At 42.2% G+C, this 15,063-nt stretch overlaps 1 protein-coding gene across 1 annotated transcript in view; it reads right to left on the reverse strand.

Annotated features, from left to right (window-relative positions):
* Window positions 1–15,063, reverse strand: part of AGBL1 (AGBL carboxypeptidase 1) — a 269,330-nt gene that overhangs the window by 224,757 nt on the left and 29,510 nt on the right. The window contains exon 6 of the mRNA XM_075764872.1: window positions 3,330–3,538. Coding sequence (XP_075620987.1) covers window positions 3,330–3,538 — 209 coding nt within the window. The remainder of the gene's footprint in view (window positions 1–3,329; window positions 3,539–15,063) is intronic.

Genomic DNA, 15,063 nt, shown 5'->3' on the forward strand with positions numbered 1-15,063 from the left:
CCTGTAGGGAGACTAGAAAAATCATCTAAAGCTGACATGCTTACAAGACTCACTACAAGAATTGTAATATGTATTTCTAGATCTCTGGCTGTTAGGAACAAGGGAGAGCGAAAAGACAATTTTGAAAGCATCTCCAAGGAAAGTTTTATTGTGGTTAGAGCAAACACCAAGGAGAACTGGTTTCTATTTCCAGTTTTTCAATTTATTCACTCTTTCACATTGTATTTGGTTGCCTTTGCTTGTTATTAAAGGGAATATAAGGAAACTTTGTGTACGTGTGAGAATGGAATAACTTTCTTGAACAGTCTTACTATAGTTTACTAAAACTGTTCTGTTTTTACTAGAACAGTGAACACAGGACTGTATAAATGCCTGCCTTGGGCCAGCCATCTTAATTCATTGCCAAGTGAATTGAGATAGTCAAGAGCAAGGTATGATCATCCAGACAATGAACTTCTACACATGGGGTTATTCAGTGATGCTGTTCAAAGTAATTTTTTTTTTCATTACAGCAAATTAGCTTACAAGTGCAAAGAAGCCTGCAGATAACTTACATGGAATTTTTGGGACTATTTTCATTACTGTTCATAAAGTGGTCACAGATTCCAAGATAACACAGTTTACAGATGACTGAAAAATGTTCCATCACTGTATTGGAAAAGCTTTTTTTACTGACACCTGAAAAATAGACAGGAGACTGCTCTGTAGGTGTGTAAACTAGCCCATTTATTTTGCAGTGGGATATTGTGAATGAGGGAAGAGAGTGAATCCTTAGCTCAGAAAACCCATGTAAATCTAACCTGAATTCAAGGGATCTGCTTTTTAGCTTCCACACTCAATCTTTTCTCTACTGAATCTGGAATAGTCCAGATATTATGATACATAAGTGATGTATACAAAAAAGGTTTCAATATGATAGTAAGGCAAAAGGTAACGATGCTAATGGATGCTACTACTGGGAAACAGAGAGTGGAGTATAGGATAATATTATCCTAGAGTAGATCCTAGTACAGGAAGGCTGAAGAGAGACCAGGTAAGCTTAAGAAGTCAGATGGATAAATGATAAAATAGCAAAATAATATTCCATGCACCAGTCTCTCCTAAAGCAGATACAAACCTGTTTTCTTGTCTCAGAGCAGGCAGCTCTGTCACTACACACAAAGCCAGCCAGTTGCTAATGTGAATATACCATTTAACTGCCGTGAAAGCCTAAGCAGAGCTTGGAAAAAGAAATGGGAGCAGAAAGTGCTTCCTTTTCACGAATGATTCCATTATCTAAAATTATTTTTCATTCCAGGTAGGAGCAGAACTCAAAATATCTCTAAATTCTCCTCACAAAGTAGCAGTCACTTCTAAACTACGTAAGGAGACAGTCTTTGAACTATTGGCTCTTCCTGTAAAGACATAGGCTTAAGGGCTATTAAAAGCTCAGGTATTTCAGCTGTCCATCAGCCCATACAATAAGCAGCTGGAGAGGTTTCAATTGAAAACCAGCCTTGTAAATATGAGTTCCACTGGAGGTTGTTAAAACAAACCCATCTTGGCAAAACTATTTCAATAGATTAAAATTTTTTAAAAGAGTTTCAGTAGAACTTTTCTGGACAGCTTTTAACATCTTTAAAATCTTATTAGCTGCTCAGAGTTTGGTCAAAGCTAGTCACCACAGACAGCAAATTCCTAAAGACACTAATATATTGTCTACACATACAAAGAACCATTGCTTTCCCAAGCAGGGGTTGTTAGTCTTGCCCTGTCTCTTTCTCTCTTACTAAAGCCTGCAGTTCATCTTGGCAGAATAGATTTCCCATTTTCTGTCTACCACAAAGATTATGGATATTTTAGTAGCAGCAGCAGCGTCTACCTCAGGTCAGAGTAGGGAAGAATATGAGTGAGACCTTCTAGGGCTGCCAGACTCCTCCTGACACCTCATGTCTTGGAGAGATACTGTAAGACTGACAATATGCCAAAGAAGAAGAGAAGGAACATTGAGCTTTGAATCTACTAACCTTGGTAATTTCCCTTCCAACATCTCCCTACTAGCACACAGTAGAAAAAAAAAACAAACTGGAGGCCCCCGAAGCTGTCATTTCTGCTCCACTTCTAACCTTTGGAAGGATTAGAGTTATCAGTGTTCACTGGAGTCCTAGTGTGTCATTTCCTGTTTGTTCACCCAAGGTGACCCCACATTTGTATTTTCCATGGGGTTGCTCCCAGGCTGAGCTATCAGGAGATGTTAGCTCAGAGAGCTACATAGGCTGTAGATGGCTCTTGAGAGGGAACAAGCTGACAGCTACCCTCAAGCAGCTGTTCCCATCCCCCCTATTCAAGTTTCTGCAGACCAGGGACTTCTCATTAACAGAGGTCATACTCCCTTGAAAGATTTTTAGATGGTATGAGGTGGCCAGGACGAGCAAAAGTGGTCAATTCCTCATGAGGAAAATGAAGTGAAAAAGCTCTACCAATCTACCATCTACTGTTAGCAAGAATATCTTTCAGTCACAGGAGAATCATTCATTACAGCAATGGGAAGGTGAAGAAGCAAATACACTGGATCAAAAGGATTTTCTGGAGGAGAAGGGGACAGGTTTTTCATTCTGTCTGTGATGGTGGAAGAATGAGATAAAGCACTGGCCAGTGAAAATGACAATGGAAACACTCCTTGCAGAATCACATGGGTCAAGAACTGAAGGTTTCTCCATAAGTGACTTCTTTAAAGACGACTAAGGAAGCACGTTGGTGAGACTCAGAGGAAACCGTTACTGTTCGGTACCTGCCCTTTCTATACCTCACAGGGATCCCATCCTCAGGACCATGTCATCTTTTTCTTGATGGACTCACATTAATGTTTCAGAAGATTAAAGTTGGGCTTCCTGAAAACAGTTGATGGATGTTTCTCATTAGCAGAGGCCTGGCTAAATCAACACTTTTTTGTGGAAAAGACTCTGTGGAATTATCCATCTGGATACATGAAAGGAAACATCTCATGAAACACCTAAGCAATGCTTCTGTGGAGACGTTGCACTGTTCTTTGGGAAAGAAAGTCCAAGCAGACAGTAGGATCCACAGGGGAGGAGAAAAAAGTATTAAAAAGCCTGAATTAGAATTTCTATAAGGTTCAGTAGGAATTAAAATTAGTTTTAAATTGAAACATCTTAGCTTTTCTGAAATACTAACTATGAAAAAGTCAATGCTTTTTATTTTAACATTATCATTTTTTCATTTATATGTTATATAAACTCAGGATAAAACTATGGAATTTCCTGCACTGTGAGGTAGAACCCAGCACTAACTACCAATCCATCTCACTTACGCACAAAAGCACCATTTACCTCTACACTTGTGAAGAGAATCTCCATACCCCGGGAACCAAGGAAAGTCTCCCTGCCCAGCTGGATGTTGGTGATGTGCTTTAGGCAGAGCAGGAGACCCCTACGAATATAAATGTAGTTGTTGGAGACATCGTTGTGATGCCAGTCTTGATAGAGCCTCAGCAATCCACCCAGGTAGCCTCTGTTCACTGCCCGTCGGCTGTTAGACTCTGAAAATGAAGAGAAAAGGCTGAATTAAACTCTTTCCACTAGTCATGCTGTTTGATAACCATGTGGCCACTCAGTGCTTAAACTCAGACTTTATCATCCGCTCATTCTTGCTTAATGGTCTAAGTTTAAAAAAAAAAAAAAAAAAAAAGGTTTTTGTTTGGGGTTTTTTTGTGGTTTGGTTTGGGGAAAGGGCAGAACCCACATCTCCTTCCAAGTACTAACAAACTTAATTCCAATTGCAGCACCATAACAGTTCCTGAAACCAGAGAGCCTCCTGAGGAGTGAGAAAAGCTAAAGAACAATAAGATTAGTCAAGAGCATGTCATATAATCTGCACATAGTGCTGTACTTCAGTCCTGAGAGAACACCTTACCAAGATCAACAAATCTAGAAACCTTGTAGCTGTACAATCCTGTCACAGCCAATGAAGTTATGTTTAACTTCTAAATGTATCCCCCCACATACCTATATAACAAAAGCCATGAATCAAATGATTCTGGAAACCCACAGTATTTAAAAATTAACAAAACACCAACATAAGCAACAGCAGTTTGGGCTTCTTTTCTGTTGCTTTCTGACTCACATTTTAAAGGTCACATTCAGGTAATATTTAAAGGCTTTACTGCACAGACAATGAAATAAAAAATATATTTTCTAAAATAAGCTTTATAACAATATGTAAAAAGGCAAAGCTGTAGTGTTCCCTTAATCATGGAGCTCTGGGATATCAGACTAAAAGGAGAAGATTTTAAGAACGTAAAATACAAATTCTGCTGAGTATTCTAAAATGCATCCCTTCAACCACGGCGTTCTTTGCCTTGCCCCACAGGACAAACATGAAGCCATACCTGACTCTAGGCTCCCCCCCTTCAAACCAACTCTGCCTAAACATATTTTCCTGACGGGTCCTGACGTTCCTCGCTGTGACACACATTAGAAGCTGTCAGGAACTCAGTAATCATCCGAGGGGCCGGGTAGCATGCGTAAGACTGAAGCTCAGCTCCCTGAATGACAAGCAGCATTTGCAGCTCACAACAGATGGCTCTTGGTATGGGTTCTCCAGAGCCAATAGGCTCCAATTCATTTCCAGTTCATTAAACAAAGTACCAGAGCCTCTCACACCTGGAACATTAAAGTTATCAGTGGGTATTTACAGGACAGGAAAAGAAGCTAGAGGTTAAGAGAGAGAACAGAAAGATGCTGCATGAAGAAAATCACTAACAAGGGAAGACATGGAGAGAGTAAGCAGCTAGCAGGCAGCAAGCCTCAGCCCCAGTGATGAAGTAGATGGAGATCTTGGAAAGGGGAAGGAAGTTACCTGAAGTTACCTCAGTCTGCTCTCTGCAGTACATTAGCCAACTCTTACCTGGAGAGGGGATTGGAAGGTAGTTCTGCTGCTGGTCTTGTCCTGCAGTGTTCTCTACCATTGGGACCACAGAGCAGGCAAACAGCACCCCCAGACCAGTTTGCCAATCATAGAATGGTTTGGGTTGGAAGGGACCTTAAAGACCATCTAGTTCCAACCCCCCCTGCCATGGGCAGGGACACCCTCCACTAGACCAGGTTGCCCAAAGCCTCATCCAACCTGACCTTGAACACTTCCAGGGACAGGGCATCCACAACTTCTCCAGGCAACCTGTTCCGGTGTCTCACCACCCTCATAGTAAAGATTTTTTTTTTTTCTTATATCTAATCTAAATCTACCTTCTTTTAGTTTAAAACCATTACCCCTTGTCCTATTGTTACTTGACAATTCATTTTAATCCTGCTCTGAATGTTCACACCACCCTGTTGACATGCCTCTGCACTGACCTGCTGGTTCCACAGCTATTCTGGTCCTGCATAGCTCTGCCCAGTCTCCTACACCTTAGCCTGCAGTTCTTTCTAGCACTTTATCCCCTTGTGTGATAATCTCACAAAAACTCTGCCAGTACATCTTGTATTTCGGGGCTCAGTGGTTGTCAGCATGTTGAAGGTCATTCTTCTCCTTTAACCTTCACTCTACGTTTCTTTTTTCTATTTGACTTTCTGCAAGCAAACTTTAATTGCTTGAGAATCCTTTATCAATCCCAATAGTTTTTATTCATGATTTCCTGTTAATCCTCAACCAGCTGTCATGTTTACTAACCTGCAGGATGACTAACCCCTTAGATCAGTCAATCTTCCTTGAAGAATTACTCAGGAAGCTCTGTAAAAGTCAATAAGTATATAAAACATGACAAGAAGAAGAGAGTCAGGGAGTGTAAGGTAAGGACAATTTGGATCAGACTCAGAGCTTCCCTGAACTGTTCAGAGGCAGATGAAATCAGACTAGATCTAGGGATTTATAGCCGCTAGCATTCAGTGCTTGAAGTCTAAGCTTTCCTGCATCAATGTCGATAGGACAAGGGAAATATTGGAAAGAACTGTGGGTAGAGCTTCTTGGGGACTTTATTAAAAAAAAAAAAAAAGAAAAAAATTCTCATAAAATTTGTTTGCAATGTTTTCCTCACATCTTTTAAGACAGACTTCCACGTTTGGATCTCAGCTCCATAGAGACTAGAACACACAACTGTCCCATGCCTCAGTTTTATCACTGGATGAAAAACATGGAGGAAGCTGAGCAAAATAACTTTGCAATGTTTCCCCTCATGTTTTCTGTAGTACTTATCACTTTTAAGTTCAAAACAGTTGCTTTGAAAAGTGAAGTTGAGATAGTCAGTTCTGTGAGGAGTTAGAAGTAGAACTATAGTTTCCTCAGCACTTTGATCAGAAGCAATGGGAATTACTTGCTGAAGGGGCAAAAACACCCATTCATTTTGTTTCTCCTGTCTGATCTCATTGATTCTCCTCTGCTCTCCTGTGCTGTCAGTGGGGTTTTTTTATTTTTTTCTTCCATTTGTTCAGTTGCATAGTCAATAAAGTAGTGAATAAATGAAGCAGGAAGTATGCCAAGATGTCCAGAAGGCAGAATGGAAAAAAGGAGGCCTCCCCCCCTCTCTGTGTCTGTTGGTCTCTCCATCTAGGGATGCACCTGCATGGGTATCTATCTATATTTTGGCACTCATACAAGTACAAGCAGCAATGCACAGATTTGTAGGCAGCAAGAACCCACCCCTCCTGGAGTGAGTATGCATGATCTGTGTGGTAAGTGGTAAAGTGTCCTATGTCTTTTGACCCTTTTGCTGTTATTTTTTCCATTAGTCCCTTTCCTTCTCCCTGGATATGGCCAGTGTTCAGTGGAAATGGAAGTTATCCTTCCACAAAGCTTTGAGAAGTGCCCAGGGATGGTGCTTCCTATTTTGATTCATGTTTGGTCTGTGTGACAGACTCGCTCTTCCTGTCTGAACCAAATGAACTTTGGTCCAGGCAGATGCTCAGCAAGTAGACCTAACTGAAGTTAATCCTATTGTATGAGGCTATCCTATCTGTGAGAACTCGGCACCAAACCCAAAAAAACCTGGTTTGGCTGGAGACTGGGCTGGTAAGCGGCCAAAGTTGTATTAACAGCAGAAAATCTGACTACAAATCAGCCACTTTATGCTATAAATATCTGCAGCCCTCAGGGCCCGTGGAGCTCTCCCTCCATAGCAGCTGGCTGCACAGTAGCTATCTCCCCCTGAGTAGGGATGCCTTTCGAGGTTTCCCCTTGATGCAGAGAGACCCCTTACTTGACAAGACATTGATGGGTAGGTAAGTGACAGTTTTTGCATTCATGTAACATTTAAGATATGTCTAGTAAGCTTACACAATAATCTTTGTATCCCCTATTAACTTTACATGTAGTAAATAGTAAAGTATTGACTGTTAATCCATCTGTGCTTATTAAATATTTTACATACCTAAATTTACTGATTAGAACTCAAACTATTAGGTCAGATCTGTCTGAGTGATCTCTGGCTCTTCTCCTGTAATAGTGTGTCTTCCTAATCTTATTCTGGGATCTCTGACAAGGGAGCACTGTCTTTATCACCTACCCCAAACCTGTCACTAGCATAGTATTTTCTTTGCAAGAGTTTCGATTCTACCCACTGAGGCTGGGCCGGGTGATATGGGAATGCTCAACGTCATCTTAGTTTCCCGCACTTCTAGAGCTGACCCTCCACTTCCGGCTTCCAGGGCAGTGCTGCCAACCAGTGAAAGTGTAAGCACTGCAGCACAATCTCTGCAGTTAACCAGAAACTTTTGACATGGATACACAGCCAATGTGTGGAAGCATCAAATGGTTGAAGATGCATATAAATTAGCAAGGGGATCACAAAGAAATCCCTGGTTTTGACAGAACACCAATTTTGTGTTGAGGGACAAGGAAAGACTCTAAAGCTAGGGTTTCAGTCTAGTAGATAAGTCTCATGACTTCCAACATTTCTGTGGACATTTCTGAAGCCCTCCTTGCATTCCAGTCCCCTTTGAAGTGTTTGCTAGGAACACAGGTGTAACCGTAGGATAGAGGCCGTGAAATAGAAACTATAGAATCAGGTTGAGGTAATTAGTTTATAACCAAGGTAATAGGTAATGAAGCTAACTAACCGTGGCAAGTGGCAAGGTGACCGTGGCAAGATACAATGCTGCTATGTCCCACGTAGAGTCCCTACCAAACTGAACAATAGGGTTGGAGATATTAATCTTATGAAGTAAGTTGCTATGGACAGGTGCACCTACAACAAGGATACTGCGCATGCCTGCATGAAGGGGGTCATCCAGCGGACACGGGTGCAAGACTACTGATGACCACCAGAGACCCCTGAGGGCCACCGACTCAAATCACTGAGCATGCGTGACGGGGAGGAGAATATGGAAATGAATCCTAGAAATGATTATCATAGGACTGCCTTTTCTCGGGAAAATAATGAATATGTGTATTTTGATTCTATATAACCTGTATGTTGGTGATCACCTGGCATGCACGTTGGGTGGAGCTATCCCCCATGCATCCAGCGCTGCAATAAAGAATGCCTGCCTTTTAACACTACATTGGTGTTACGAGGTTTATTCCCAGATTTCAGTGACACAGGGACCACTGGAAAACATGCAGCATATTTAATCACAAAACTGAATTACAGTCAACCTGAAATATGATGAGCAATGCAGTGCTTACCAGGCAGAACAAAGAGATATTTATCTTTCTGTCTATCTGCTTAAATCTCTTTGTTGATGCCACTCAGCTGATTCATTATGCCAAGAACATACATTGCTACATTTTGGAGATAAAAACGCTCTGCTAAATTAACCCTATGGCTCCTAAAGGAGCGAAAGGAATAAGACAATCTTCAGCTTCCCCACTCTGGGAAAAAAAGATGCAAGATCTCATAAAGCAAAGAGAAAACATTTTATTCAGTCACTGAGAGGCCATTTTTGCTAGAGATAAGCATGAAGGTTCCCTATAGAAACAAAATAGATTGTCCTCGTGGAGAAACCTAATCACCCATCAAGTGCTGGGATGAATTTGGACCCAGTGGGCTCCACAGTTCCAGCAAGAAGCTGGTATTAGCTCGACTCTTGTTGGAAGCCAGATGACTATTGTCATTGTGCCCGGTAAACTTCAGAGTGCAGGCATTTAGGATAGACAAATAACACTGGCACAAAGGTAGGGAACAAGGCAAGATTTGCCAGCAGCTGCAAGTGCCATGTTCTGCTCCTAGACCAGGAATCAGCCACAAACTCAGCTTCAGTACAAGAACAGTTCATTCTTTCTATTCCAAAATATTTTTGTTCCAGATGTTGGCCAATTCAGTGGCAGTCATACCAACTGAATTATGACATAGTGATTCTTCTCTAATTTGCTTTTGTTACATTGTTCATATGTAAAAATTAAGAAAGAACAAGACAACTCCTGAAACTTTTGAGCCAACCCCAGATGGAAACTGATTTTCAAAAAGGTTTCTTTTTTCTCCTTTATTTTTCAGCTTCACAGCGTCTCCTGGTTGTAACTCAGAAAGCTGGAAATCCACAAAAAATACCTTCTGCACAAGATTTCCAGCTTGATTTTTCTGACCGAAGTGGTTTGAAAGAGTTCAAATAAGGATGCTAGAATTTGGAAGACTTGCTCAAATTCAGCCACTGAATTTTCTGAAGCCAGCTCATCACTGGAGGCACAAACACTGCCCATGCCAAGACAAAGGCAGTAAGCAATCGCTATTAAGGATGTCAACGGAGAATGATGCAGCTCCTCGACACTTTGGTTCCATTATACCCACCCTGAGGAGCAAAACAGTGAGAAGCTGCCATGCCCCAGGAGGTGAAACCAACCTTTTTCTCTGGAGCACTGAGTTACTTTCAGTTTGGGATATATCTATGAATGAAGAGCAGTCTTGGGGAAGGGAATATAAAGGACATTCAAAAATAATTCCCTCCCCCACCATGAAGTGGTTCTTCTCAAAGATATACTTAAAAATATGTATCAATACTAATTGCATTCTGAAATTCAGGAAGAAAGGATAGGCACAAAACTTGCTTTAGATGATTATGAAAGGAACTATTTGCAAAATTCAACTCTGATCACAGCATCCTACTAGTTGTGATGACAGATTTGGGGCCAGATGATAATGGAGTTTGAATCCAGAGGTGGGTAAAGAAGTCTTAAACTGATGGTGAGAAATAGGTACCTGGCAAAGTATTAGGCAAATCACAAGCATCGTGCTGTTGGCTACAGGAGCTGACATGGTTTAACCATAGGGTTATTTTGATGCCAGATCAAAGACCTGTGTCAGTAGATTTGTTGCAAAGCATTATGGATTCAGACATAGAGAGTTCAGGCCTTTCAGAAACCGTAATCTGCTTATGTACTAGAACATTGCTTTCTGTTCCTTGCAGAGTTACTTGCCCCTCCTTGATGCTGGCATAAAAGAAAAAGAACGACACTGATTATTTTATCCCACCAGCCACAAGACATAATCCTTACGCTTTGATTAAAAAAAACAGTGGGTGAAAGGTTAAATAAAGGTTAGTTGACAGAAGAGGAGGAAAGAGCAGGAAATGAGAGATGAAAGGCTGGGGGGGGGAAGGAAAGGCAAGAGGATAAAGATGACAAAAAGAGGAAAGAAAAGATATAGAAAGAGAGGGGAAAGGCCATCAGCAATACCTGCTGTTAGCACACAGAATTGTCTTAATGAAATAAGCATGATCAGGGGGTCACCACAACCTGTCTTTTTAAATTGCTCATTACAATTTTACTAGGCAAGCATTGCAACAAGGGCCCTGCCCATTTCCCTAGCCTTTTCCTTCAACATCCGCTGAACAAATGCCTCCGAGATCAGCTCTAGCTAATTTCCTTAAAGACATGCAAGCTGCTAATTCTGGGAAGTACAGATAGTCAGGAATAACAAATACAACCAAAATTAGATTAAAATAGCCTGCTGATAAACAAATTACTCACCAAAAATAAATATTGGATTAAGCACCGGTGGGAGCAGGGATCCCTATAATAACATCGCCATCGTGTGGCTTGAGGTGCCGAGCGGCAGTGTCCAATTTGGGCCACCACATTGTCTTCAGCTACAAGCCCCTAGACATGCACTTGTCTACATTTACATAGCAGATGTCCAGTTTTCATCCACTCTCCCAAAACTGGGAATCGTTTACCTGTTATTTTGGGAGGTGAGTTCACTAAAAGCAATAGAGACCACGGTTAAGAGCGACATAGAGGGCAGCTCTTGCCTTCTACTGCTGCTCAAACAGGCTCCAGCTGGGATATGCCCCCTCCACACCTGGGCCTCTCACAGCAGAGGAGGGCTTAGTGATGAGCTCTCCAGGCCTTAAGACAGAACTGGAGCAAGATATGAAGAGAGAGGAGAAGTAGGACAAAGACAAAAGAGGCTGGAAAAAAGTAGCAGGTGTACCCTGGGACAGAGAGAAGAGACTCTGGGAAGCATGTTGTGCCTCATCCTAACTCGGTTTATCTATAGCTATCAGTATCTACCCCCTCACCCCCATCTTGAGCTGTAGTAAGCATCTAGAAATTGAAGAAGGAAGGTTGGACAGGTGTCACACTAGAAAGCTTGACTGTAACATCCAAGCGAAGAGTAAAAACCTCCTAATGCTCACATGGTACTTCAGTACCATTAGAGATATTTGCTGAGCAACACATTCAGCCTGTATAATAAAGTAGTTCAGTCAGAGGGAGTTAACAGCATGGTGGAGAGACAATGAATATAAAAAGACAGCAAGGCAACAGAGGAGGGACTTGCTACAAGCTGTTTGCTGCATGCAGCATGTGGGCACAGCAGGTGGAGAACAGCAACTGGAAGAGTAGCATGCACAGATTAGTAAAGTATTCTGGGATGCTTGGGAAGAGATAAAAGGTCAGGAGTGAGAAACTAGCTGATGGTCAGGCAAGAAATGTCTTCTCTGTATGAGCAATCTTAGCTTCCACTGATGGAAAGATACAGCACTGTCATTAGAAGGGACCTAAACTTCTATTCCTCCATCAGTCACCATCTCTATGGCTAACACAATTTCCACTATGTACAGGGCAACAGGACAACCAAGGCCACTAGTCTTGTACTGAGTTTCCAAGCATTTCTTCCCTGTTGTGGATGAAGCACAAATTTGTAGAGTCCCATCATTTATTTCTTTGGACAACCATCTTTCCCTTCTGAAACACAACAGCAACAATTTCCCGGGTACACCTGGAGCAGTAATTTTCTCTTACACTGAAGCCTTCTTTCCTGGCAGATCTGGCTTCTTGCTGTTATGCACCTGTTAAGCAGGCATTTAGCATCAGCTTCTGTTAGGAAAGAGACAGAGGCCAAGAAGTTTCTGGCCAGACCCTGGCTCTGCAGGTGGACAAAGTCTCAAGTAGAGGTTAAGGAAGCCTGAGGAGCTGAAGATGGATGTTTCCAAATCCATCAGGGGGACACACTGCCATCTGCCTGCTCCCTTTAAAACTACCGTGTGTTTTCCCATTGCAGCTCGCTGCCAAAAGCAAGAGGGACACTTTCCATCCAGCACAACTCCGTGTATAACCATAACCCTCGTGATTACTTTGGGCTGAAGCACTTAAAGATATAACAGCCCTACAGGGAGACCCTCAAGAGTAGATGTGTTCTTATCCTGTTTTATAGCTTTCACCCCCAGCAAAACTGAATCTCACCACCATTTCCCAGCAAGCGGGTTACTGCAAGTCTCCAAAGCTCCCAGTAACCAGGACACCAATCCAGTACTGTAACACATTCCAGGATTCCTGCCTCCCATTTAGTTTGTATCCCATCTGAAACACACTAAAGGGTTTCTGGGTGCTTTGCCATGTACAGTTTTACTCCTTGTTTTCATAAGCAATTTTCAAGTGCTATATAGCATTCACCAGATTTGATTTTTAACTTTCTAAGAACCCCTGCAGCATTCAAAAGTGCTAAAGCCATGGGCATAAATAACTTAGCTGTGACAAACAAAGCTGTCCTGACACAATCATGAAAAAGAATTCAGCTCTTTTCCAGCCATGGTGAATTTATCTCTAGAAGAACCAGAGCCGTTTTTCACCTCTCCCAACCCACACCTCCCAAAAGGCACAGCCTGCTCATTTGTATGCAGCTGTTGGAGCAGAGTCTACTCCAGAAGCCTGGAGCTTCTCATGTCCTGAGCCACAGGAAAGGAGAAAACTAAAGGACATTCTTGACCACACTGCATCAGACTGCAGAAAACATCAGTTCGGGCTGACTTGTGGGCTGCGGTGCTCAATTCGGTTGCACAGTATTGGCATAATTTCCCAAGTCCCAGTCCCTTAAAAGAATATCAGCTGAAAATAGACCATGTGTTTTCCTAAAAATCACTTTTCCATGCAATGGTCAACAGTACAAATGAACACAAGAACCCTAATCTGTACATCACAGTGATCAAACAGAGTGACAATGTAGACTGCTTTGCTCAATAGACTGAATTCTCATTGGAGTTCAATTTTTTTCACACCTTCTGTGAAGGCACCTGAACCAACCAACCAGAATGATCACTGTTCTTCCAGTACTGGAAACCCTCTATGCACTTCCTAAAGCACAAAAAGCATAAAAGGAAAAACCAACCAAGATGCCTTCACAACCTAAATTGGCTGAGAAGAGTCACACAGAAAATTTCTAAGAGTAAATGGCTTTATAAAACTTACCTCACTCCAGGAGAAAAAGGGCTGGGGGAATTTGGAGCTGAATTCAGTTCTTTCAGATTCCCTAGATTATCCTCAGCTGCCCCCCCCCCCCCAACTTTTACAACATGTGTTTACAACTCCCCAGGAGACTACATTTCACAGCTTCCCTTCATAATTAGTCCTCCACTTCTATATACTGTTCTTATCTCTAGAACCAGAACAAGCCTCCAAGTAGAAAACTTATCCTATAAATATCTTGGGACAACAGAATTTCACTTCCCATTCTTAGTACTTACCATAAAACAGGAGTGCAGGAGAAAAGCTCAAGCTGCCTGATCAGCTTTCAGCTCTTGCTCCACTTTTCTAGGTTTCTCTGTAAATTTCTTTCTACTCTGAAAGCTAATTTTGCTTTTGTATTGCAAGCAGTTGTGGCATAGCCCCACAACCCCCTTATTAAGATTTAGCGCCCAAACCAGAAGGTCTTTCCTAGTTGCAATAATGTGACCTTTAAATCTAGGCAGCAAGGTTAATACTGAGGCATTATTTCAGAATTCATCACTTGCGCTGATGCAACTCAGCAGCAGCATTTGAGCTCATTTAAGCACTGCTTCCAGGGCTACAATTTTTCACAAATGCACGTATTCCTAATAGTATGAAGAGGAGAATGGGGAGGGGAAGAAAAGGGGGGAGCGAGAAGGACAATATGCCATTGTGATTTATTGTAGAGTAGATAGTCTGCAATAGTAGAGTGCTCTTTCTTAATCAAAGATTTATTAAATTCTGGTAATAAAAACTTAAGTGTTTTCGGATGGGATAAAGGCAAAAGAGGGTAGCGTGTTCATTTCGGGAACAGTCACGCCAGCAGTGTGTGACTGAGAATCCACGTTAAGGTCTTCAACACCCCCAGCCAGCTGGTACAAATACCAAGCACAGCCTGCCATAGCAGGGCTGTACCCTGGCAGTCACTAGGTCTCAGCCCTGACTGCACATTATCAGACCTGACGAGATTGCAAGGCAGAATAAGGCCTCATCTCTTTTGGACTACAGAAGCTTTCCAAGCCTTTGCCAACAGCATCCTGTCACCAGGTAAGCACATAGTACAAGAGCACCACAGGACAGAGAGGTCCTGGTCCCACTCTCCAGTGATGCTGCAACAGCACAATAAGCATTGGTTGCTGGCTGCAGAGGTTTCCATTTCTTCCACTTTACCAAGCCCCAGGACAATGACTGTTCCCTAAAAACTTAAAATAAGGGTCTAGAGTCTGGCTCCCTCAGCAGCTTGCTCTCTGGGACCTAGAGCACCATCTCCCATAGACCTGGGTGTCCAAGAATCATAGCTAGGCATATAGGAAACTAGTGCATTACTGCCTCTCTTTTCTAAGCAGTGCTCTTTGGGACTGAGGGAAGAGAGGATACCAAGGGAGAAGGAGGATCAACAGGACTGTTCTGTCCAGCAGCGCAGCACAGAAAGGA

Source organism: Balearica regulorum, chromosome 12, assembly GCF_011004875.1.
Source record: "Balearica regulorum gibbericeps isolate bBalReg1 chromosome 12, bBalReg1.pri, whole genome shotgun sequence".
Classification (NCBI taxonomy): domain Eukaryota; kingdom Metazoa; phylum Chordata; class Aves; order Gruiformes; family Gruidae; genus Balearica; species Balearica regulorum.